Consider the following 26,621-nt stretch of genomic DNA (forward strand, 5'->3'; position numbering starts at 1 on the left):
TTTGTTACAGTCTGGTATGAAATGGAGCATTGGATTTATACTAAATCCATGCTGTTGAATGGAAAGGGGTGTTCCATAAATCTGGATATAAAATCCGTTTGGTACAATCTGGATATAAAATCCATTTTGTAAGTACCATATTTTGCTGTGTATAATGAAATACACTCCTATGTTTTTGGACCAAGTTTTCAGGGAAACAGTACTACCCATGTATAATGGGTATCCTTATTTCCCCCTCATAAATGTGGGCCAAAAAAGTGCGCACAGCAAAATACAGTAACGTCTTGAGAAAGATGGTTAAAAGACTTGTCAGAAATATACAGAAGCTGTTAGAATTTAGCCTCCCAGCCAAAAAAAACCCACACTGGAAAATTCCATAAAGATTTGACATTTTCAGTAACCACAAGAGGGCAGTCAATACACACTTTGGGGTGCAGCAGTACGAAACAGTTCCCTCAGAAATGTTACAACCTACTGTAATAGAACTGCTCTTGGAGGAAATGCTTGCCACCCTCATTGTTGGCCCTTGAAAGTGCCAGAAGCATCTCAGAACCACTTGTGTGGTTTCCTTTTAACTAGGAGATGAATATATTGACCAAACATGGTGCAGAGGAGAGTACCTACAAGTGTTCTTTGCTAAAGCTTTTAATTTGTTCTGTCAATGTCTTCATCCTCGAGTTTACATGATTCCTACTCTTGTCCCATGTCAGGATCTTGATGTCCCCCTTCACCCCCCACTGGCAGTCTGAAATCCACAGGGTGATGTATAATCCCATTTGCAGATTCTAGAGCTCTCAGTTCCCCAACACAAAGACACCATCTCTCAATCCAATTTGTTAGCGTTGCTCAAATTTAATGCTCTTTAATTTTCGCGGACCTCCTGGGATATACATTCTGGTGGCCGGGAATCCTTTCCCACAAAAACCAGTAGGGTACGTGTGCCGTGCTAAGTGCTGGCGATACTGGCCGTGCCTTCAAATGCGTCTGCAGGTTTTGTGGCGTTAAAAATAGCCTCTTGTTCAACTGAAGCATTTGATACTCGATACTTGACCATTTCAATCTCCAGGTTCTTGACCACTCCAACGCCCTGTGCTTTAGGAATCCTGACCATTCGAGTCGGTATTTTCGTTTAAAACCCGCGTTTGTCCCGCAACAGAGCTGGCAGGAAGTACCCCGTCTCATGTGCCACCAGGCCGGCCCAGTCCACTTCCGTTTCCGGGAACGTGGAGGCCGTGGCGTCATCACCGAGCGCCTGACCGACTGGGTGGCGTGGAGGGCCCGGGCGTGAGGAGACGCGATGCTGAGCCGGCTCCAGGAGCTGCGGAAGGAGGAGGAGACGCTGCTCCGGCTGAAGGCGGCACTGCACGACCAGCTGAACCGGCTCAAGGTGACTCCGCGGCGCCCACCCCACCGCTGCCCCTACCCCAGGCCGCCTGGCTCTACGCTAACCCCTGGCGTCTGCGGCGCCCCGCTGCTACCGGCGATCCCTCCCTCACCTGGCCGTCGGGGTGCTGACCTGGTGGCTTACAATCCCCTGGATTGTTTGTTCTGAGATCAGGGACCCTCTTCAGAATCTTGATCCTGCAGGTCTAGGTTGACGCCCAGCAGCCTGCACGTAGGGCAGGTTCACTCCTATACCCGACACCCCAGAAATGCACCTGCCCCCCACGACACACGCTGAGGAAGTGCGATCTCCGTAAGGCTCGCCCGACCTCCCCCCTCCCACCGACCTCTTCCTCCCGAGCTCCGACAGCATTTACTCGCCACTATTTCCAAGCTTGTATTGCCGCCGCTTCAAACAGCTCGAGCATTGCAAAGCTAGAAGAGTCGCACACTCTCCCGTTCTGCGAAGACAGAGGCCCTAGAGAAGAGACTTATCGCAGAGTTCCCACTAGCTTTTCTTCCCTGAGGTACTGACTCCACGACCTTGACAGGCAGTGGAGATTTGGGCCCACCAGGACCATTTCCCAGACCTGTGGAGTTCAGCCCCCGTGGGATGACGCTGGATGATCCCTGCTCAGCGCCCTCCTACAGGATCTTTAAGTCCAAATGAGATGAGGGTTATGAAAGCCCTTGGTAAACGGAAAGCATTGTACAGCTGTGACATATCAAAATAGTAAGCATTTTTCCTCAAGACAGTGGTGATGGCCGACATTTATGTTCTCATAGCATCAAAGTACCTGTACACGTACCTAATGTGTTGATGATGACTTCCAAAGCCTAGATTCCTTTAGCTCCCAGAAATACTTCCTTTCTTCCTGCTTTCAGTTTTTCATTACTGGGTAGACAAGCTCAAGTGTTGGGAATCTGCCCTCTGTGGAATCAAAAGATGATACCTGGCTTTTTTAAGGGCACACTTGTGTTTTCTGCCCAGGGCTGCTAGGTCTGGGGGAGTGGAATCCTTGGCTCAGCTGGAATTCCTGTACACCCTAGGCTTTCTTTGCTCATTTTCTTTAAAGGCAGGGAAAGCTTATGAGCCCCACCCTTCTAGAGCTGCAGAGATTACAGTTTTCACTTCCTCTCATGATGCCAACCTTTTACAACATGGACAATTTTCCCACATCAGTAGCCCAGTGAAATAGTAAGGAAAATATCTTTAACTCTTTTCTAGGTTGAAGAACTGGCCCTCCAATCAATGATTAATTCCAGAAGAGGGGATGAGACACTGTCTTCCCAACCTGCACCTGAACAGTCACATGATGTAAGCTCAATCAAGTGTGGGCCTAGGGAGGGAAGACAAAGTCTATTCTGCTTTCATGCTACTTGGAGATCAAAAATTGTTGTAAATAACATTATTGAGCCCAAAAGACTCTGGGAAGTGCTGTTAAGAATTTTCTAGTTCGATAAATTGTCTATTCCATAATACTGTTTTAGACAAGGAACAACCCACCGTTATACCAGCTGGTTACACTTTGACTTATTAATTTGGGTATCGTTATATTACCTTCACCATCCTAGTCAGCCATCCTCTCTAGTTACTCTAATGAACCCAACCAAGGAGTGTGTGAAGATCTTTGCACGGATATGTCAAACTTACTGCTCTAGGAATAAGTAAGTTTGGGGTTCAAAAATAGAGTGTAGCTTCAACTACAAAGCACAGTGCACAAAGTGAGTTCTAGTTTTCATCATATTCCCTCCTTACCTATCACAGGCCCTCAATGTAAATCAGTAAAATCATCATCTTTCTAAATACACCATATTTTAGCAGTTCTTCTCCCAGATGTGTGTGAAGCTATTTAAACCCATTTGAAAGCAGCACATCTAAGTCAGCATAATTTTTATGTAACAACCATATTTGTATATCAGGTAACAATTCTAGAGAATTTACCTTCTCATTTTGGCACTGGAGGCTTATTGGGGTAGAATTTGGAGAAACAGGAAAGTAGCCATACCTCTAGTGGTAAATACTGATTGGAAATGAATATGCAACTGAGATTTGGCTTTAAGACATTTTTAAGAATTTGCTGTTTTAAGGCCAGTGTCCTTCCTACTAATCCATAATGTCCTTGGCAAAGCAGGTGTTGGTGCATGTAGACAATGAAGCATCAATCAACCAAACTACACTGGAGTTGAGCACAAGGAGCCATGTGCCAGAAGAAGAGGAGGAGGAAGAAGAATCAGATTCCTGAAGGGGAAAGAGCCAGGTTTAGTTACACAAATGTCATAAGTCTCAGGAACTTGCGCTCTTCAAAGAATTCTTGCCACGGGTCCCAGGGCCTGCTTTAAAGGGAAGCAAGAACTTTAGAAGGATGTGTACTTGTAAAAGTGGTTCCATCAATAATTCAAGTTTCAGAATGCTTTAACAAAAATCAGTGACAGAAAAGCAAAGATGCAATGTCTGAGCGTTGAGCAGTATGGGTGGTGCTGTGTCTATTCTGGTCAGATGCAGTAATTGTGTCCAAAACAGAAAATTTCCTCCGAAATTGTATTGAGAAAGTCTGGCATTTGCAAAAAGGGCAGAGTGTAAATACAGCCTTTCCAATCAACAATGCCTCCTTTAAGAAAACCAATTAGAGGCTGTTTGCATACCACTGAACCCTTGTAAGCAGAGCCCCAGTTTAGCAGAGAAACATGATGCGGACAGAGAGCCACTTGAGAGTACAAGCTGTTGCTATCTTTCAGTGACATCACAACACACTGCCCACTACAGACTGCTTTGTGCGACTGTCATCACATTGAGGTTGAGACATCACTATGGTAAAATGTGCTTAGAAATAAATTAGATAAATCACCTTCATGCAGCTTGCTGGTTTCCAAATAGCAACAGGGAAATGGGTCGGTTCCTCCTCTGGGGAAAACAGTACAGACGGATGGTTTAAAATGTATTTCTGGACTTAGAAAATGTGCCTTTACAGAAGGAATAACGAGGGGCGGCCGGTTAGCTCAGTTGGTTAGAACTCAGTGCTCTTAACAACAAGGTTGCCGGTTCGATCCCCACATGGGCCACTATGAGCTGCGCCCTCCACAACTAGATTGAAACAACTACTTGACTTGGAGCTGATGGGTCCTGGAAAAACACACTTAAATAAAAATTTTTTTAAAAAAGGAGTAACTATGCTTGGGAAACTGGATTTTTATAATAAAGAGATGACAATTACAGAATAAGTATTCTTAAAACTTGATATTTGAAGGTGAGATTCATTTCTTACTCTTACTGAATAATATACAGTTAAGTAGTTGGTTAACTTTATAAAAGTAATTTGCTTTGTCCAAGTAAGAAAAGCCAAACAAAATACAAAGAACCTTTTGAAGCAGAACTTATGTAACTGTTCCAGAAGAGAGAACATGGATATATCTGTTAATCATCGTTTCATTATTTTGAGTTATTTTGAACTACTCTTACAGGAAATAGCTGAAAATGTAAATGAGCATGTTTCTTGGAAAACACAGTATGAGGATAGCTTTGCAATGAAAAGCATCAAGATATACATTTTGGGGGTCTAATTTAAAATATGAGGATGGGTTTTTAAGAGCTAGAAAATTGGCTAGGAATTCTAGCTCTACCACTACTGATCGCTTGCTCGCTCACCTCTCTGCAACTCTCACTTTCTCATCTGTAAAACGAGGGTACTCACATCTGCTTTTGCAATTTTTACAGGTTACTGTGAGGTGCTAATGAGATATCACTGAAAAATCCAACTATTGTTGGTGTCTCAGAAGTTTGAGGAAGGAATCTGGCATGGGGAACTCAAAACAAACTGACGCAGGGAACATCCTTCTTGAGAATGTGATCATTCTTGGTAATTACAGGGAAAAAATCTTTTGCCTCTCAAAATGTGGTATCTTTGGATACGAAAAGAGAATTTAAAAGCACTCCTCAAAAAATACTGAGCATGAAAGCGTTCAGGTCCAGGCTGTAGACTCCAGGGTACGCCATTCCTTCCTCCTCAGGTGCAATTTGCACGTTTAAATGAGACATTCACAGTAGTAGTGGCATCTTCTCTATTAGCAAAAGACACAGTCTGAGGAGGGTGTGGGTCTTAAACCTCAGCCTGAATGTATGTCAAAAATGTGTAAGTTAGACTGTTGTCTTAGAACAGATATTAGCCTCACAGCAACAAAAAAATGACTGATTAGCTCAGGCAGCAGTATATACAACACTGGCCAGTTTTTAAAGCTCTGAATTCCAAGCTTGTATTCCAAGCTCTGGTAGATTCAGAGGGGAACTATCTGCTCAGGAGGTTTACCCAAGTTCTGTTTTTAATTTGAAAACAAAGTAGGCCTTTTATTTTTAAATACGTATTTACGTTGGCTTTCTATAACCTGCCCTCTCAAAGAAGAAAATGGGGGAAGAGGCACTGACCAGGCAGCCTAACATGTATTTCAAGTCCAAAAGTCAATTTTCAAAGAAGGAAAGGGTACCAGTGGCCAGCTGGGACATGGCTTTGTTTTCTGTGATCTCACTGCAGGCAGGACAAAGCCAGCACCAGGCACATGCCTGCTCTCCAGAAGGTGTAGTTAAGTATAATTGGTGCAAAGGGAAACCATTGCTCAGTGAAACAAAATAACACGGACAGACCGTACCGGGTGATGGCTCCAGTGCCAGCCAGGTCCCCTGGCCCCCAGCAAGGTGCTCCTGTGAGAATGCTAGCCCCTGCCAACTGCTTTTCCCTTATAGAAAGAGATGGAAGGAATAGATGGGATCTATCCAAAGAAAAAGTGGTTGGCAGAGTCACAGATAAGGGTGTTTGCTGAGACAAGTTGGACAAAATCCAAAGATCAGGATGACAGGAAGCCCCATTAGTCCAAAGCACGGAACTTATCCTCAGGGTGGCATTTCACCTTCCAGCCTCTTTCCTGTCTTTATCTCTATCCTCACAGTAATGCTTCACTACGTCATCTGATTTCTTGTGTGCTAGAGACATTGAACATCCTACCACAAAAGTAGAAATACCTATCAGCCTTTTAACTTTAGTATATTTATTAGAGTAAGAGATTATTTGTTAAACATCTGAATTAAAATGATTAAAAGGATTTTCATACAATTTTTAGGCACTATACACACTGTTGTTTACAATAGCGTCAGTAATTGGATTGGGGGAAGATAAATCTCATACATTTTAATGCCTTGATCCATTTGTAACATTCAAAGTAACTCCATTTTAGAAACACTAATCCAAACTTAGAGACATATACCACTAAATATCCCACACAGTATATTTAAAAATAAATATAGAACCACCAGAACAACCAGAAGTCTACAAATCATCAAAGTAGACTGGTAAGCCCCAATTATCATGGCAGTGCAGGGCTCTGGCTAGATTTTGATGGAAATTGCTGAATTCTACACCAAAAGCAAAAACATAATAAAATAACATGATAAACACTTTCTGAAGCTCATTTTCATAGTAGCAAAGCATGCTTCACATGCATTGCCTGTGAAGGGTCTTACAAGGCTCCTTCCTCAAGTAGAAAGAAGGTATGCCTGGCAAGAATGAAGTACCACCAAGTGTCAAAAGAATCCCCAAAATACAGGCGGCCAGCCAGTCACGGTGAGGAAAGCAGTGCAATTTTCAGTAAGAATGACAACCCACAGTCACCAAAGTTTCACTGTAATTCAAAGTTGCACATGTTTTGATCATCGATATACACAAAAATAGCCCCAAGCACAAAGCCAATCTACTTAGGGAAATAACAATAGTAACAAGAGTACAGTAATATTCAAAATGACACGAATAGAATTTTGGCACATGCTGTGTTCTTCATCCTTTGTCATAGGTGAAATAAATGCACATGTGAACAGAGACGGGCATGGGAACGAGGCCCGAAAGCAACATGGCAGGCCACTGGGCAGGGGACCTGCTCTGCTGTTTTTCAAATGCTCACACACCAGCCGCATGGGTTGGTGTGCTGGGCTGGTTAAGGCCGATGGTGGAGCAGAGCCAACCCGCAAAATCCACTTCCTCAGCATCAGATCTCTTGATAAAAGCATGAACCTGCGTGTGAGGAAATGGAAAGGAAGCGGTGGGAAAAAGCTACCAAGAAGGAAAATGCAAGAGTCCTGGTGGGTCTAGAGCAGGGGTGTCCAAACTTTTTTCAACGTTTTTCACCAAGGGCCATATGCGGTAAAATACACAAACAGCCGGGCCACTCACTCGAGGTGAAGTACGTATTGCCTCACCTGGTTTATTTAAGTCAACTAAATATATTTTTGGAATTTGCTGCGGGCCAATTAACAATGGATCATGGGCCACAGTTGGCCCGCGGGCCGCAGTTTGGACACCCCTGCTCTAGAGCTTGTGCCACACTTGGAAGGAGCTCCTGAAGCCTGCCCTTGAGCAGCAGTGGGGCCAGGAAAGCGGGCCAGCTGCAGCAGCAGGCCGCTCTGCCTGGGTCTGCCAGCACACCAGTGTGAGGCCCTGGGCCTGCTCTCACACTCTGAATGGGGGACAGCAGCTCTGCCTTCAATGCCCCACAGGGTAGTGAGAAGGAACAAAGGAAATGATGGACTTGGAAGTGTGTGTTACACCCTACAGGCTCTCCGAGGCATGTGAGCTCAGGTATTTGCAGTATTCCTACCCAACTCCTCCGCCTACTACTGCCACCAAATGAGGGGAGGCAAGTGGAGAGCAGCTTGGGGAGGGTGCTGAATGGAAGGTGAGCCAGTCAGTATTAGGAAAAGACCCTGTCCCCGTGAAGGGGCAGGTTGGCCCTTTCCCTGGACTCCTCGGGCTGCAGGGCCACCCAGCTTTTCCTTCAAACTGATGGGAGGACACAGACTGACTCTGGTACCCTGCAGCTGCAGGGTCAGCTGGACCGCAGTGGTCAAAGCAGAGCAGGAAAAGGACTCAAGAAGTACTGGATGGATAACTGACAGGAGAATCTAAAATAAGTGGACTTACCATGAGCTGCTTCAAATCTGCTCTCTCTGCAGGATTTTTTATTAAGCTTAAAGGAAGAAAGATAACGTGAAAACTATTGCCAGGAGCTGGCTCTAACTCCAATGACTTCTGTTTGCCTGCCTGCCCTCCCCACACCCTAGAGGCACTGAGGATGCCTGAGCCTTATTCACCTTGCTGTTCTTAGCACAACGTCATGCCCACAGTAGGTTAAATGTCTGCTGAACTAAGGTCAAGAGGCAATATGCCAGTCCCTGTACAGCAAGTGCCAAAAGCAGCTGCTATTTTACCCACTGCTATTGTCAGGCCACCTAAGTCTAGAAGAAGGGCAGTAGCCAAAGGGATCACAGGAGACAGGAAAGAGCAAAGCCATGCTCCCCAAGTTGAGGTGGGAGCCTGACAGAACCAGGGTACTCTTCCAGAGAACAAGGAGCCGACTCACCATTTATTCACAAAATCTTGAAATTCCAGACTGAATACTCCACTGGGCAGTTTTGGAGGAGGCTACAAATAAGTAAATGTCAACACATAAATGCCCGGCTTCCTGCCCCAGCCATCCCCTTCCCACGCCCACCTCTGGGTAGTGCTACCCTTATCCAGTCAAGGAAAGGCATGGGTAACAAGCCAATGGCTGCCTGCTGGGTCACTGGTGGAACCACTAGTCTCAACCCAGTTAGAACTGGGGCCACATAAGTGTTCTAGCACTCACTTATCTAGTGACTGAACAAATCACTGTTCCTCTTGAGTCTCAGTTTACCCTTCTATGGAAGGAGGAGGGCCTAATGATCTCTGGGACCCTCTCCAGCTCACACTCTACCAGTGTAAATCTTGGTGTGTGGCAAGGAAACGACCAGCAATTACTAGTAGCAGCAGCCAGGGGCCATATGCAATCCTCCAGGCAGTCCAGCCCAGGCAACTCCTGTGGCAGGCACAGAAGACTAGCTCGCTAAGTGATAAAATGTATCTCCCTCTTCTGAAGCCTGAAGGAGAAGAGAAAGGTTAGTAAAACATTAACTGGTAGAGGGCTGGGTCTGGAGGAATGTTAGCTGCGCGCTCACTCCAGGAATAAGGCTATGGACAGGCATTAGAGCAAGAGCTTTGTTTTTCTGGGGCGGGGAGGGGAGATCACACAGGGCTACACAGGACAAGGCCTGTGAGCACCCAGCTCCTGTGCTCCACGCAGCTCAGGAAACATGACCCACGCTCAGGTACCCTGTGTGCGGCTTCCTTATGAGTGGACGTCCAGACACTGCCCAGGGTGACACTGCTCTGATGCACTGCCCAAATCAACAGGTGATTCGAGACTAAAAATTAAATACTGACAACTATCAAAAGAGCCCAGCCTAGCCCTCTTCGCCTGAAGGCCTTATCAGAACAGCAGGTGAATCAGCCTGCTCCGAGGCCCAGCTTTGAGGCCCACCCTGCAGACTGTCCCTGCTGCTAACGCGATGGAGGAATCATTTGAGGGGGAGGCCAGGCCAGTCCTGAGCAGGAGGGAGCCAGGCAAGGCCGGGGCTGTGCCAGCAGGGTATGAGGTGCAGGCACCTGTCAGCCTCCAGGGAGGCTGGGGAGGAGTAGGTGATAAGGAAGAGCACCAGGTGGGAAGAACACGAGCCTGTCTCCTTACCTGTATGAAGAGGACACAAAACCAATTTGACCCACCTGAGCAGTGCTTGGAGAACTGCGCAGGGTACTGTGAGAACGTGGGAAAGCAGTGCACACTGGGCGACGGGCACCTGCATATTTGACCTCAGGCCCTCTCTTCCCTTAATGTGGCTCCCACTCAGCTTAGGTCGCAGCAGTAAGAGGATGTCTTTCCTGACTACTGTAAATGCACGCGCACAGCCTTTCTTGAGTCCTTAAGCAGCCAAGATCAGATCCTGAACCCTTCCGTGTCCCATGGTGCTTAGCTTAAAGCTGCGCAGTCAGGAGAGATCAGCTAACCTTCCTCGTAGACTGAACCAGTGACAGTGACTTATTAACTGCTGGGGTGAACCAGAATCTTCCTTGGAGAGTTTGTAATAGATAAGGGGACCTTTTCTGAGCCTTCTGGGATGTGGTTTTAGACAGCAGTAAAAAGGATGAAAAGTTATTCCACTAGTCTCAGGAAGAAGAAAACAGGGCGATGCCCTTACCATACACCTCAGTTGAGTGGGGGCCTCCAGCTCCCTCCCCAACACGCCAGAGCTTATCCCTTGCCCACTCCCCGTGTTGCTCCTGAGCCCGAGAGTGCTGGCCCTATCACCTAAAACCCTGCCCTGAGCCCAGCCCAGCTCTTCCAGCCCTGCCCCCTCCTGAGCAGCCGCGGTCCCAGCTTCCCACTCCCCCAAACCTACCCAAATTAGATGAATGCTTGGCAGTCTCTTCCTTCCTTGATCCTTTTTTCATTTAAACATACTGGTTTATATATTTATAAATAATACAGAGGGTGCCAAAAAATGTATACACATTTTAAGAAATGAAAACTATTAAAATTGTAATAGGCAGTATAAATTGATAACAAATGATGAATACAAGTCACGTCTGACTTCTGCAATTACAAGAGGTGCTCAAAGTGGTTACCATCAGTGTCCAGACACTTCTGATTACAACCAACTACTGCTTGAGCAACGTTGACCAAAGCGTCACTTGTGTACATTTTTGTGGCACCCCCGTATATGTTCCTTGTATTAAAGTCAGCTAATAGCAATAAGCAAAAAGAAACCTTAGTTACCTGTAGTTTCATCTCACAGAGATAACCATTATATTACTTTCCAGACTATATACGGACATACAGGCATAGATTTTTTTTTTAAAGAACTGATCATAATATACATACTATTTTATAATGTGCTTTTTTCATGCAACAATTTATAGTGAATGTTTTTCATATCTATTTCTACACTGGTCATTTTTTTATGTTCATCGCTTTTTAATGGCATTTACAAGACAAAAACATGTATTGCAGTTGTATATGCATTTGCCTGGCCTCTCCCAAACAATCGAATAGTCTTCAAGACCAGGGACTCTGGATTTTCCAGCTTTGGATCCCACCTCGTCCCTACCGCCACCCGCAGTGCTTAACACATAGTAAGTGCACAAGAAATGCTTGGTGAGTGAAGGAATGAGAATGTAAGTGGTAAGGTGGAGGCTCTGGAATCTGAGAAAGGCTAAGAGACTCTGAATTACCTGAAGATGTTCTCTGGGGAAGAGATTCTAAACCAGCCTCTAAACCAGCCACTAAATTACAAGAGCATGATGCACAAAGCAGAACCCATGGATCCTGGGGCGCAAGCAACCCATACTGTGGGCAAGACTCGTGGGTTTCCCAGTTCAATCAACTGAGTTTTCTCTTAAGAGGAGCAAATAAATTCCATGGTCAACGAAGCCATGCAGTACTTACCTCATTGACTATGTAATCCAACAACTCAAAAATTGCCATGGGAGGTCGGCTGTCCATTCCATAAGCTACAGATTTTAATAAAAAGAAAGGAGAAAACCCTTCTCAGAAACAGACAGGAGGTTATTTGCCAATAACAGGTTAGGAGTTGGTCATGGATCCCAAGGACCGGCACAGGGTAGTGAGCGATACACAGAGACAAACAGCCGTAGGTCAAGCCTGACCCCACAGAGGACCAGCAAAGGCCACAGTCAGCAGCCTGGGTATGAGACTGGGCTCTGCCACATCCAAGGTTTGTGACCTTGGGCAAATCAACTGACCACTAAGCCTAGGTCTGAGGTTTATAAAGTAGAGACAGATGATAATTAACACCTGCCCTTCCTCCCTTCCTTATATTGAGAGGAGCAAATGAGATAGTACTGAGTAACTAAAGGACTTAGTTTTCATTTTCCCTGAACTTGGATTTCTTCCTTTTATACCCCAGAGACACGAGCATCCTCAGGGGCCACAGCCACCAGCCTTTTCCAAGGACCCGCCATCAGTTACTTCCAGCCCCAAAAACTTTCTCTCATACACACCCTCTTCCATGTGGGCCTCATGAGGGTAAAGACCAGGTCTCCCTGGTCAGACAGGAATGTCCTGGCAGGAGCTATATTAGAAGAAGATGGCTGGGCCAGAACCTGCCAAGTACCAGCTTTACTTCACAGTATTCACATTCAAAGAGGCAGGCAGAGCTGCAAAGTGCTCCCCACCTCGGCCAGACCTGACCACTTACTAGTGTACGCGGCCTTGGTAAGTCAAGCACTCTATGCCTCAGTTTCCTCATATCTAAATGGAGATAACAGTGCTCACACACAATTGCTATTCTCATTAAAGAATGCTAGGTGAATCCATGAAGATAGAAAGCAGATTAGTGGTTGCCAGGGGGTGGGGTAAGAGGAGTTGGGAATGAATGCTAATGGAGGTGGGGTTTCTTTTCGGGGTGATGGAAATGTTCTGGGGTGACATAGTGGTAATGGAGGAATATACTAAAAACACGGAATTGAACACTTTAAAATGTGCATTTTATGTTATGTGTATTTTACCTCAATTAAAAAAAACCTACCTATAAAAAAAGAAAATGTCATTTTAAAAATCAGACAATGCATGTAAGTGCTCAGTGCCGTGCTGGGAACATAGCAGCACTCAACAAATGGTAGGACGTTGTTGGTAATAACAGTAATTTCCTACGCCCACCTGGAGACTCCTGCTGTTCTTCCTGACCCCAGGCTGGCGTCCAGAGACAGGGAATCGGTCTTGGGAGAATGTGCAGATAATCAGCCCCAGAAATGCCCAACAGTAAGGGACCCTCCCAGTCCAAGCTGGGGATACTCACAGCTGAGGGGCCTCCCAGGGGTCCTTGGCCTCGGCGGTGTCTCAGCCGCATCTCCCTCCACCTGGCACCCGAACAGCAGCTCCAGCTCCTTGGCATCGGGAGGGGGGATGGGGTACCTCCCAATCGCCATCTCAACCAGCGAGAGCCCCATGCTCCAGATGTCCGACTGCACCGAGTAGTGAGTCCCCTGGAGTCTTTCCGGCTACAAGAGAGACAGACACAGTTAGGGTCACCTGTGAGCTAATTTAGCCCACACAGAAGAGGAATGGGGGAGTCTCATGGATGCTCGAGGGAGCCTCAGGACATCCTGCCCGAGACCTGCCTGCACTGCAGGAGGGTGGGCTGCTGCGTGTCCCGGCCCGGGGTCTGCTGATACAGTGTATCTTCTTCTGTCCCTTCCTTTCCAGAGCTCACATCCCATTTCAATAACCTTTTAAATTCGGCCTCTCACCTGCCCCCAAATACTGTGCTTCCCATATCCTAGCCAGCTGCCATGGCTCTGGCCCCTCCTCAACACACTGTCTCCCCTATAACCTGCCCTAAACAGTATCCAACCTGGGTGAACTCTGGCTGCTGCTTCAGCTGTGGTTATAGCTTTGCCCAGCCCGAACGCTGTCTTGAGTGAGTGGGGCAGCCCGTCCAGAGCCCAGCAGGAGAGGCTCACTGTGTTACCTGAGTCTGAAACATGAAGCTTCCGGAACATGGGTCATGAATGAGATGGTACACTAGGTAGAAAGAACACTGGCCTGACGAGTCAGGAAAGCTGAGTTCTAAGTATAGCACTGCCATCTACTCACTGTTCTTGGACAACATGGAATGGTAGAAAAGGCAAAGAATCTGGCATTAGGAGACCTGGGTTCAAGTCCTAACTCTAGGACCTGTAAGCAATGTGACCCTGAGCCTCTGTTTCCTCATCTATGAAATGGGGCTCATGATAATGGGAACAGGAACATAACAAAATACCTGTTCTCCTCACTAGGGTTACTGAGATGGTCAAAGCAAAGAAAACGGATGTGGGATCTTGCAAAATGCTGTACAAATACGAGTTGTTATTGGTGGGAAAAGTCAAAGAAAAAAGTCTATAGTGCTATATAAAAGCGTCATTTTTATTGAGCATTATTTGAAATAGCACATATATTTCAAGAACTCTACAAAAAAATCTTTATTCTGACCATCATACATTTATTTGGACAACAAATTAACTTCTCCCATAGGATTTTTCTCTAACTCCAACGCTGAACTATTGTGGAACTGACCACATAACCACAAAAACCCAAACCATTAAACCCTGGATCAATAAGTCAGGGCCTGTTAATTGATTTTGAATGTGCACATTGGCAATTGAGTGGTCAAGGATGCTAGCTGCTCAGTTTTTAGACATGTATGGAAGAAGCAATGAGGGGATGACAGGGAGAAAACTGGAAGAACGCTCTGAAGGGCCCGTGGCTTTCATCTGTCGTAAGACTGTGGGTTACTGGAGGAGGATGGAGATGTGGGTCAGCACCAGCTGAGTGACACTGACAGTGAGTGGAGTGGCGGTGGGACAGGGCAGGCGAGAAGGAATGAACATGTGGACATGAACTTCCCGTGGGGAGGCAGGAGCAGCTGACAAACCCCACCTGAGAGGCGTGTGGGCGTGCTCGCAAAGGAAGACTTACTGACAAAAACGGGACCTCGCTTTCAATCCCAGCTCTGAAAGGTAAGTGAACAGGTCACTTAACCTTCCTCAATTTAGAGTCCCTCATCTCTAAAACGGGAATAATCTTTACTTCCTGGGACAACCTCATTGATCAAAGATCACTCAAGTGCTTAAAACAGAACACCTAAACCGCTCCCTGTGCTAAGACGCCCCGAGCTCTGTGCTGCCCCCCAATCCTCGCATGCACTCACAGCCGCCTCCATGGCGCCCCTCACTCACTCCACTGCTCCCCTGCTCTGCCCCCCTCAGCCCTCACCAGTCACACTTCTCCCTGTGTTGTCTCAGCAGTGTGCTAGCCATTAACCCACCCATTCAGTCAACCAAACGTTCCCTGAGCACCCACTGTGTGCCAGGCCCCAAACCAGACCCTAGGCCCTAACCCTGCCCCCAAGGAGCTCGCTGTATGGAACAGGGAAGAGAACAAGCTGGCGCTGCCATGGGCATGGGCACAGCCACGCACAGAGCTCTGGTGATAGTGGGAACCACTGAAGTTAGAAGCAGGAGGGAAGATCCCCCAGGACGGGGCATCAGCTGAATCAGAGCAGAGACGCCAGCCAAGGGCCAGGGAGCTATGTGAGCTACGCTGTGGTGAGAAGCAGAGGCAGTTAACGGGGAGACATGCGGGGAGGAAGCAGAAGAGGCTGGACTGGGGAAACCATTCTGAATAGACTCATATGCGTCAGGGGCCACGGGATGCTGAAAGGATGGGGAACTAGAAAGGGAGGCTGATACTCAGGTCTCTACCTTGGGAAACCAAGGAAACAGTGATGCCATTTATTGGTAATGGAAGAGAAAAGGTGGGGCAGTATTGGATGGGGCCATTTCTCAGCACGTTGGGTTTGAAGTTCAGGAGACAATCAGGCAGAGGTGTCCAGAGGGTAGACGGAGCTCACAATCTCTTCAAAATGGAAGCTAAGCTCTGGAAAACATCCGAGTGTTGGCGACAGTGGAAGCTGTGATCTACAATCTCTTCTAGTAAGAGGCCCAGTACCCCAATTATGCTCCAACGCCTATGAAAGGCTGAGACCCCCATTAGACTGCAATCTCCTCAAGGAGGAGACACAATACTTCACCCCCTCCCATCTCCCATCACCAGACTCTGCCTTCACAGGGAAAGGCATCTAAGTGGCTCCTATCCCTGACCAGACAAGAAGCTCAAGAAAAGGAACTCGCTGCTCATACCGACATGTAGGACCTCGTGCCCACGAAGGAGTTGGCCATGGAGTCGATGAGCTGCCCGCTGACCCCAAAGTCACACAGGTTGATCTCCCCACGAGAGTTCACTAAGATGTTGGAAGGCTTGACATCTGCAGGGAGAAAAAAATAGAAAACTAGGGAAATGATACAGGAAGTCTGGGAGGGAAAGGGTCAGCGCTCCATAGATGAGCCTTGACCATGAGTGCCAGGACACACCCCACCCCACCACAGAGCCAGCCCTCAGCTTGCACACACTGGACACCAAGGCCCTTTATTCCCCCTTGTTCAGGGTTCGAGGAAGGACTGTCGGGAAAGGACATGACAAGCTGCTGGAGAAGCAGGACAGAAAGCCAGAGGATTTCCACTCTGAGAATCCACACTTGGCCAGATGACCCACAGGAAGGAGTCAGTTACCATCCATGATCAAGATTTCAAAGTCTATTGCTTCAACCACCCCTACTGGCAAGACATGGTATCTGTGCTTGGATCATAAGGCAGGAAGGAAAACACAAATAATAAGACCTGTATGCTCGCTGACGCTACAGACCAAAGACTAAAGGGGGAGGGAAGGGGTGCGACTTCCTCTTCTTGACCTCCATTCCAAGCACAGACCATGTGGGTTTTATGAATATGTACTGGCAGGTGTTAGGAGGGGCTGACATGATTCTCTTTCCCTGAAGTCATTTATTTCTGTAACAGCTGACACAGCTGCATCTACCTGTTAGTCAAGGAGAACCCCTCTCTATCAGAGAACTGGGGGGGCCTGAAAAACTGCTCCTCAGGGTGGTCAAGGAAGTGCCCCCAATACCAGTCCTGTCCCCCTTCCCTGCACGTGGACTTTCCCACTTCCCGCCTTGGCTACCATCACCACCACCTCTCCCTTTGCAGAGAGGGGTAAACTTTCAAGTGTTTTTCTTCCACCATCTCCTCTGATTCAAATAGCTGCCTGTACAGTGAGCAGACCAGAGCCAAGAATTCTCATTTAGTTGGGAAAACTGAGGCTGGGACTTCAAAAAAGTCCCCAGGGGCCGGCCCGGTGGCTCAGGTGGTTAGAGCTCCATGCTCCTAACTCCGAAGGCTGCCGGTTCGATTCCCACATGAGCCAGTGGGCTCTCAACCACAAGGTTGCTGGTTCGACTCCCGCAAGGGATGGTGGGCTGTGCCCCCTGCAACTAGAAACAGCAACTGGGCCTGGAGCTGAGCTGTGCCCTCCCAACTAAGACTGAAAGGACAACAACTTGACTTGGAAAAAAGGCCTGGAAGTACACACTGTTCCCCAGTAAAGTCCTGTTCCCCTTCCCCAATAAAATCTTAAAAAAAAAAAAAAGTCCTCAGGACAGGGTTTTGTGGTCAGACATCAGCAAACATGAGACCCACTGAAGAGCAGGCCACACACAGGGGCAAAATCATAAACTATGACAGGGAATCTTCGACAGACGTAATATAGATACTATATAGAACATCTGGAGAATCAGGAACATCTGGAGAATCAGGAAAAAAACCCAAATCCCCATAAGTCCAACCTACCAGAACCACTATTAACATTTTATTTTTCCCTTCAATACTCTCATACGAATGCATCTATTCATTCTTAAATGGTGTCTAACAGATGTACTGAAGTGTTTTTACACAAGCAAATTGAAAAACAGAATCACCGTCCTATTGCACTGTCCTTCCCCTGGCCCAGCCCCCCTAGCCCCGCCATCTCCAGCCCAGGGGGGTCAAAACCACATTCCCGCGCCAGCTCTAGCCCCTCTCCACCTGCCACCAGCTCCACACAGGAGGGTACAAGTCGGCTGTCTGCTTCGCACTGTAACCCCAGAGCCAGGACAAGACCTGGCAAGCGGCAGGTGCTCCCAAACACGGTGAATGACTGACCTAAAGCCACTATAAACCAATGCACACACTTCAAGCCATCTGTGCGGTCTTTCTAAGACACAGCTCTCATAATGTCACAGGATATGAGAACACAGGATACGAGAACTTTCCACACCCCTCAGCAACCCCGTGTCTCCTACACACAGACTTTCAGAATGTAGGCATCAGGAGTGGCCTTAGGGGGCATCCGGTTCCTCCCTTCATGGTGGAGACAAAATGTCTAAGGCCCAAAGGAGTCCAGGACTTGTCCGAGGTCAGACAGCAAAAACGGGGTATAGTGGAACCAGAACTCACAACTTCTGACACCTAAATTGGTCCTGTTCCCACGCGCCTTGCTCTTGCTGCCACGGTTTCACTCATTCACCTACTCTTCACTGAGCACCTACTACGAGCCAGGCATCAGGCACCACACCAGGGAGACGATAGCGAGCAAACCGATCAAGCTCCCAATGAAAAATAAAGCTTACATTTTAGTGTGAGGAGACAGACAGAAACAGACTGCAAGCACACGGGGAGATCACAAGCTTCAGGAACTCAGAGACTAGCTTTTCTTTGGTTTCTTTTCCACGCCTGCAATCAGGACAGGCCCAGACAAATGCTTTAACCAAGGGGCCCTCCTCTCCACAGCGCTTGGCCCTTGTCAAACAGAGGACAGAGGTCTGCACCCTGGAAGTCGGTGCTCAGTGTCTGGAAAGTGCTGCTGAGGAACAGCACAGCACTGCACGAGCTAGGCGTGTGACAGCGCTTCCTGGGGCCTGGCTGGGGGGGCACCACCATGAGCCCCTCTCCCACTCTCACCGCATGCCACAGCCCTTCATTCATCCCTGTGCCGGCACCACCAATATGGAGCCCTTAGCTCCCTCACCTTCCAAAACCTTCCACGGCCTGTTTGGAAAGGACTTGTTAGGCCTTGTTTTAAAGTGAAAAAGCAGAGGTGGCTGAAGGGACAGAGATCTGTATTCAAATCCTGGCCCTGCCACCTGCTCTACATGTGGCCTTGGGCAAGCCACTTCACTTCTCTAGTCTGTCTCTGAAAATTGCAGCTCTGGCAGCCTCGCCAGATGGAGACCAGGATCAATCTAATGCAGTGTGGGCATTTAAATAGCACACCATGTGACAGGAACACAAAGAACGATTCTTTCATACGCTGTGCGCTAAGAGAAGGCAGCACCAGCGCCTCCCCCAGGCCCGGACCTCCTTCCTCTGTGGCTCAGACACTTCTCTCCAGGCTGCAGCTGCTGCTCAGGAGTGGCTGCACTACCTCTGCAGCTGTCCTTCTATCTGAGTTCCGTTCACATGGCAAGCAAGCCTCCTTTTTTTCAAACTTACATAACACACTTTCCTCCATCCCTGGCCGTCAGCTCCAGCTTCCCCCACCCGACCCAGGAAACGGCACCGCCTGGGAGGCTGCAAAGATCCATGATGGGGTAGGTTCTGAGAGGAGCAGACGGAAACCCTGAGGGGCGTTGCCTTGCTTGGACCAAATCCATCCTGGGAGCCAGATGCTCTGCACATGGCCCCTCTTGATGACCCAGGAAGCCTGACAAGAAGTTGCTTGGAGACCAGGGCATACATACTAAATCCCTCAACTCCAGAGCATGTAGCTGGAGCGCCCAGGCCGGGACAAGCTCCTCCCTGGCAGCTCCAGTCAAGTCAGGCTCTTCTCTGGGGGCAGAAAGGGGTACACGTCAGACAAGGCCCGAGAGAGACTGTCCCCTCCAACTGTCAGCATCCACATCTGCTTTCTATCATCATGACCCCTCCCTCCTCTGTCCCTGCCCCAGTATCTCCCTCCTGCAGTGGGACAGCCCTGCCCAGAGCCCGCAGTGGCTCCCACCTGCCGTACAGCAGCGCCCAAGCCCCTCGGCCTGCCTTTCCAAGCCCTCCACTGTCCCTTCTGCTCTCCAACGTGTCTCTACGTCCACCCCCTCCAGGCTCCTGCTCACCCGCCTAACTATGCTGCTCTTGCACTGGTCCCTGCATCTAAAACACCCTCCTTTACCACCCACCCTCTCACCTCTATTTCTAGGTGCCTAGTTCTTCTAAGTTCCCTTCCCAACTTGGAATACTGCCCTGCTCCTGAAGCCCAGGGTCTTAACTGGCTTCCTCCCACTTCTTTCTGGGTTTCCCCGAAAATAAGACCTAACCAGGAAATAAGCCCTAGCGTGATTTTTCAGGATCACATCCCCATAAGCCCTAATGCGTCTTTTGGAGCAAAAATTAATATAAGACCCGGTCTTACTTTCGGGCAAACACGGTAGCAGCAAACTTAAAACTTGTTCAAGTAACAGGTCCAGTGCCTCCCTACTTCCTGAAGCCTTCTCAGGCCATGGGTTCTCTTTCTGATCCTTCAGTATCAACAGGGTGAGGCTGGGAGAAGCCCCCGCACCTGGTGGGCCAGGCTACACTGCGGAAGCATCCGCCACTGCCTAAGTTCCCAGGCTGACAAGCTTCCCTAGGAAACCGCTGACGCTCCGGTTTCATACGCCCATCCTCCCCAGCCTCTGCAACAAGAGGACAGGTAAACCTCCTTCTCCAAAAATGGACAAGGAGATTTTATGAAAAACGAAGTGGAAGAAAATATGTTCTTCTCTGATATTTTCTTTCTCAGAAATAACCATTGTTCAAAGCCCGCTGATTTCCCCCCAAGAGCACACTATTTTTACTTAATTTGTATTTCTTTACAACAAGGGGTTTGGCTTAAATAATTCAGCGGGTCATCTGTTTATTCTATAAACACTATACAGTGGCTGCACTGAGATGAGTAGAAAGGACACAGTTGCTGTCCTCAAGGCTGTTGCCACTACGGGAGACAGAATGCAACAAACAACAAGCACATGTGCACGTGTGTGACAGTAAGGGCAAAGAGAGACAGTAAGGGCAAAGAGGGCAGGGCATTGTGGACTCGGTCTAAAATCTTCCAGCCAGCCAGGATCGATGCCAACCTGACGAGCTAGCAAGGGCCACCAGGCAGATGAAGCAAGGGGAGCATCAGCCCCCATATGGTACTATGTTCAAGTAACCTCACTGGGTTTGGTTTATGGGTTTGGTTTAGGCTAATATTGTAAGAAGCTGCATTCCCTATTGGTGGGGTGCGGGAGGAAGGCAAGATGGAAGAGGTGGGACATGGAGGAATGGAAGGGCAGAGGAGCAGGGGAGGCAATGGGGAGCATAAGAGAAACAGAAAAGGAGAGATGGAGGGAAGAAATGAGGGCCCCAGAGAAGCAAGTTGAGCAACACTTGGACACCAGACTGGCTCATCTGTGACAAAGGCTGAATCCAAAAGTAAGATGATCTTGAATAAGTGAGAGTTAAAGGTTAAAGAAAAGAAAAAAAGATTTTTAAATGGTGACTCTAGACTTCAAATGACCTCTTCTCAGCATCCCTGGTAGAGCCTTAATAACCCTTCTCCAAAGATGAAGAAACAGAAGGGAAAGGTAGTTAACCCCGAAAAGTCAGTCTCAGAGCCACTTCCAGTCATCCATGGCCTCAGAGCTCATTAAGTAGCAAAGATAATTAAAATTCAGAGAAAAAGCCCAAACCCTTCAATTAGCATGACCTGTAACCTCTTTTTCCCACCCAATCTTCCCCAAGAGCATTAAACAGAAGCTCCAGCTCCCTCCCCTGGCTGCCTTCTCCCAGCTGAGGGGAATGGATGCAGCTAAAAGACTGGGGTGGGAGGATGGGGGCGCCAGTGAACCCAGCCAACCTAGGAAGACACCACAATAGCTATGGGTCATTGAGCACCTACCAGGCCAGCCCTTTTAAATATATTGTCTTCTTTAATCCTCATAAAAATAGTATGAAGCAAGCATTATAAACCCTTGTGTACAAATAAGAAAACACTGAGGCCCAGAGTTATCGGTTAAGATTACACTAACGGCAGAGGATAGAGAACTCAGAGCGTCTTGATTGATTATGCAAAGCAAATGGCAAACCACAGTGAGCTGTACTCCGAAGTTGCAGAAAAGCCATTTATTAAGTTGTAGGTGAAAGTGGTCGAAAGGCACCGCTTCCAGTTACAAGATAAATAAGTCCTGGAGATGTAATGTACAGCAAGCACGATGACTACAGTTAACAATACTGTATTATATACTTAAAATTTGCTAAGAGAGATCTTAAAAGTTATTGTCACAAGAAAAAAATTGTAACTACATGTGTTGATCAATGTTAACTAAATTTATTGTGGTGCTTATTACAAAATATGTACATATAGCAACTCATTGTTATACATCTAAAACTAATACAACGTTTTATGTCAATTATGTCTCAATTTTTTAAAAGTTGTGGTTGGGGAAGGGGGTCACTCATGTTATATAGATAGAACAAGCTTAATCTGGGAGAAGGATGTGACTTGGGGTAGGTTAAAATCCTTGAAATCTGCTTGTGAGAGAAAATAACTCCCTGCTCTGGGTTAGTCAGTGAGCGCTTCCTGCTGTGCTCCAGCTCGTTATCCTCCCTGACAAGTTTCACTGCAAGACGCAGCGGGAACTAGAGGTGGTTTTCCAGCTCCTTCTGACTAACAACTGAGTTCAACAGGGAGCCTTCCCAGGAGCAGGAGCAGGTGCCAGGTCCTAACAAGCAGCTATTTTTATCTCTCTTCATTTTCAAGACTTTTGCAACCAAGTCTAGCAACTGTACTTAAATTTTTCGTTTTGAAATGCTTTCATTCTCTACCTCTGTGCGCCCCTCTCTGCAAATTCAGCGCTCACATCTGACCCAAAAGGCACACAAATGCTGACAATTCAACATTAGATGATGTTGCAAGAGTCAGTATTTGGTTTTCATCAGTACAAGCCATTCCAAGAAATGGTCTAAATTTTAAAAATAGGATGTAACAAAAGCTAGAGGAAAACTATAAGGGGTTACACTACAGAGAGACAGAAAGAGGGGAACCAAAGGAAAGAGGGGCAGTAAAGGAAAAAGCTTATGGGTCCTAGATCCCCTGATCTCTCATTTCTAATGATGCATACTTGGCAGAGCAGCCCAATTTAACATACAGAAATTAAGGCTCAAATGAAGTCCCTTGCCAAAAGTCATAAAACAACCTTTCCACTAAAATATCTGCCTTAAAATAGTGTATTTCCCTCTCCAGACTGTCTAGGCTATTTCAGAAGACAAGCAGATACTCAGTCTATCACAAAGCCAATCAACCACCAGTGGGCAGGAAAACAATGTTGGCTAATTTGGATATTCATCATCTGCTACTCAAGAAAGGAAAATCAGCTAAAAACCTATTTTGACCTGCTGAAGACTTAGTCTGCTCAGCAGGAGAAGGGAAAAAGAAAGACAATGGAAAAGAGAAGGCCAGGCTGGAGATCCGTTCATTTTAAAATGAAGAGTGGGAGAGAATTTCTAGGAAACATCACTGGGTTTATGGTGATCCAAGCTCCAGCAAAGTAAGGCATTACCATTTGTGCCTGGGTCACAGCTCAGCATGATTCACCACAGAAGTCTGGAAGGCCGCTCCCCAGCCATTCCTAGCTTAGCTTGGGACAAGTCCCTGAAAGAAGCACTAAAAGAGTGTGATTGACAATTTAAGGACAAATGTAAGCAAAGTAACTCTGTTCCTTGTGTAGTCTACAAAGAAAAAGCCTCTCACCCCCCCCCCACCCTCCCCACACACACTTATTTGGAAGTGCTCTTTCCTCCAGCTGCTTCAGATGGAGACTGACCACCTCCGCCATGATGCTTCCCTAAAGGGAGCCGAGGAAGCCCTCTCCCTCCTCCAACTTCCCATCTGCTTCGCTTGAGGAGCTAGAGACAAACTCATCTAGAAGCCATAATCCATCGCTGTGGATCTAGGAGCTGACATACTTCTAGAGAGAACGTGACACTCATTTCTAACCAAGAGACCAGCATACTGGATTCCAGCTACTTACTAGCCACTCTCTGGTTCGCCCCATCTGTAAGGCGGGGCAGTCTAGACAGAGTTCAAAGGAATCAGCCTCCCTCTAGATTCACTGCCCCCCTTGGGGGGGGAGGAGACTAGTGAGCAAAAGAAGCAGAAGTGCAGCTAGGGTGGCCTCCTGGACACCATGGCAACGTATGGATCAAAGCACAGACATCGTCCTGACACACCCACAGGACTGCGCTCAGGACAGAACCCTGTGTGCGGCCTCAGGGGCCACCCTTCTGTCTCAGGGAGGCCTGGCAACATGCCAGAAAAGGCCTGGCAGGCAGGGCAGTGCTTTGCAAGAATTGCAGAAGCTACTCAGAAACTCATTACATGTGAATCTGCCACCAACAGCTGGTAAAACAACAACAAAACAAAAACAAACGTGGGCCACTGCAGATCTTGCTTTTCTGTGCCCACAGGAAGTCTGAAGAGAGGAAGGCTTCAGACACTGAAATCCTGCCTGTGACTGAGGACCCAGTTCCTCTGGAGACCGCTGCTGGGATACCCATGGGGTGCTCTGGAGATGCCCAGCTGTCCCCAGAGTAGGATCCAAAAACGCTCTTCTAGTCTCCAGGGAAGTTTTAATGTCATTCTGACCTGACAGCTCCCTGTTGTTATAACTCTTTATCCCGGGCAATAAGGAACTCTTTTGCAGTGCACTCCAAGCAGGTGGCCCCAAGGTACAAACTACTCCAGCTCTGAAGAGAACCATCTAGCTTGCTCCAATTATAGTCTGGCTCAAAAACCCAGGCTGGCTTTCTCAGCACCCTGCAGGCCCAGGCTACCAATACTCGGCATAAAGATCTAGCAGGCTACACACTGCTTCACCTGATAGAAGGGAAAGCAAAACAAGCTGAGGTATAATTTAACACTGTTCTTAGCCAGTCACTGATCATCAGCCAGCAACCCCAAGGCAGTAATAATTTACGGGCTAAACTGTATGAACTCCATATTGATCTAAACCATGTAATGCTTCTCCAGGGTCTCCATCAAAATAAGACGGTGGTCATTAGAGTGGGTTAAGAAGAGTGGTGGACTGGAAATGCACATCACTGCTTTAAATGGATGGAATCAGAGCTGTATTCTAGTCCCTTCTCACCCACTCACACAGTCTAACTCAGAGCCTAAGCACCTGGGCGTCAGCCTTGGACGAAGTGGACCTATGACCTCCTGCCACAGGAAATGGAAAGACTACACAGAACCCTTTGTAGCTAATTCCTGTCAGAGTTCCAGGGTCAGGGGGAAAAAAAAAACCCTCTCCTACCTATGCCATCCATCACGTTTTCATCACGAACTTAAAGTTGAGTTTTGTGATTAAATTCTAAAGTTTCCAGTCAGAGGATTCTTCTTCCCCTGAACCCAGTGGTTGGGAAGCTTGTTCTATAACGGCCCAGCGAGCAAACATTTTAGGCTTGGAGGGCCACACGGTCTCTTTCACAAGCTCTGTCATTATAGCACAGAAGCAGTTACAGACAACACTTACACAAGCATGCCTGTTTCCAATAAAACTTAATTTACAGACATCAAAATGTGAATTGCACAGAATTGTAACGTCACAAAATTCTGAAAAAGGATTCTTAGCTTGCAGGCCATACAAAAACAGGCAGGGTGGGCCAGATTTGGCCTGCAGGCTGCCAGTTCGTCCACCCCTGCCTTTATGGCTTAATTATTGTTTTGGTTTATGTTGGCAGTTTTTTTGTCCTTCTGACCTAATGCTTTATAGTATTTATAATGGAAAAACTTTGTTTTTTTTCTAATTTGCTTGCTTTCAGCATCCATTCCTCCTCCCCACCTTTAATAGAACCCCCTTTTTTCACCTGAGATATGCTCCTCCTCCAACAACAAGTGTTTCTCCTATAGGGTGTCAACCAAGACACCTCATCTATCCCACCACTGAGGTGGGCCTATCACCCAGGATGGCCAACCAGACTACTCTAGTTCCCTGAACACAATGATTGGTCCAGGAGTGGGTAGGCACTCCAAGCAGAGCCAATCAGTAGTTCAAGCACTGATCTGGATACAGAGGAGAGTGGGCGGAGCTCTTTCTCAGGGACAGGGAACAGTAGACTAGATGTGTGTGGGGGGGCGTGGGGGGGGTTAGTGAGGTCCGTGCGCCCGCCCAGTGAAGACAGTCAGACTAAAAGGACAGACTAAAAGAGTCACCTAGTACTCTTCTTTACAACGAAGAGTAAAGCAGAGAGGTACAGAGTCCTGAGACTGGCATTCGACCCCATATTCCTCCCTGCCTTCAGACCTCCTGGTAGCCCAGGCCAATACATTCCCTCTTTGGATTAAGTAGCCTTGAAGTGAGTTTCAGACGAAACCAAAGAATCCTATCTAGTTATATCACGTCAGATTCTATTTGAAAGTTGGCAGGGTAGTGACTCATGCATAAAACAATGACACTGGCTGTGTTCTACCAGGAGTCACTTACAGACATGTTTCTTTTCCACTGTTAGACTCTAAGCAATTGGAGGACATAATTCATTTGAGCCATCTGTACGCCCTCCATAGTGATTCATCCAATACCATGAATTTGGTAAATATTCTATAAACATTTTACAAATATGAATTATTTTTATTGGATGGGGGAAGCAACTGTGAGAAGGGCAAATAAAGATGTGCACGTTCCTATCCAGCAGAATGTCACCCAGAGATCTCACAGAAAACTTATACTCCCAGATATGTCACAGATCTAATGCCCACCCCCTGATCAACAGCCCACAAACCACATACACCAGGCTGAGACGCACAGACTGCTTCACCCTTCGAACATGCAGTGCAAATAAAACACAATGTCTGCAAAACGCCAGGACGGATCAGAGCGAACCAGTTTACCACGGATGAAATTCTCA

General features: G+C 47.3%; 2 protein-coding genes across 2 annotated transcripts in view; one reads left to right on the top strand and one right to left on the bottom strand.

Moving 5' to 3' along the window:
* Nucleotides 1-125: 125 nt before the first annotated feature.
* On the top strand, nucleotides 126-6,682 carry SNAPC5 (small nuclear RNA activating complex polypeptide 5). Its single transcript, XM_033107264.1, has 3 exons — nucleotides 126-1,387; nucleotides 2,612-2,701; nucleotides 3,519-6,682. The coding sequence occupies exons 1-3, from the start codon at nucleotides 1,298-1,300 to the stop codon at nucleotides 3,627-3,629; spliced, it is 291 nt and encodes a 96-aa protein (XP_032963155.1). The 5' UTR covers nucleotides 126-1,297; the 3' UTR covers nucleotides 3,630-6,682.
* MAP2K1 (mitogen-activated protein kinase kinase 1) overlaps nucleotides 6,413-26,621 on the bottom strand; it is a 71,073-nt gene continuing 50,864 nt past the window's right edge. The window contains exons 6-11 of the mRNA XM_033107263.1: nucleotides 15,975-16,099; nucleotides 13,094-13,295; nucleotides 11,722-11,786; nucleotides 8,782-8,843; nucleotides 8,343-8,388; nucleotides 6,413-7,436 (exon numbers count right to left, since the gene is read on the bottom strand). Of these exons, the coding sequence (XP_032963154.1) occupies nucleotides 7,323-7,436; nucleotides 8,343-8,388; nucleotides 8,782-8,843; nucleotides 11,722-11,786; nucleotides 13,094-13,295; nucleotides 15,975-16,099 (614 nt within the window). The 3' untranslated portion in view covers nucleotides 6,413-7,322. The remainder of the gene's footprint in view (nucleotides 7,437-8,342; nucleotides 8,389-8,781; nucleotides 8,844-11,721; nucleotides 11,787-13,093; nucleotides 13,296-15,974; nucleotides 16,100-26,621) is intronic.

Source organism: Rhinolophus ferrumequinum, chromosome 6 (genome assembly GCF_004115265.2).
Source record: "Rhinolophus ferrumequinum isolate MPI-CBG mRhiFer1 chromosome 6, mRhiFer1_v1.p, whole genome shotgun sequence".
Classification (NCBI taxonomy): Eukaryota; Metazoa; Chordata; class Mammalia; order Chiroptera; family Rhinolophidae; genus Rhinolophus; species Rhinolophus ferrumequinum.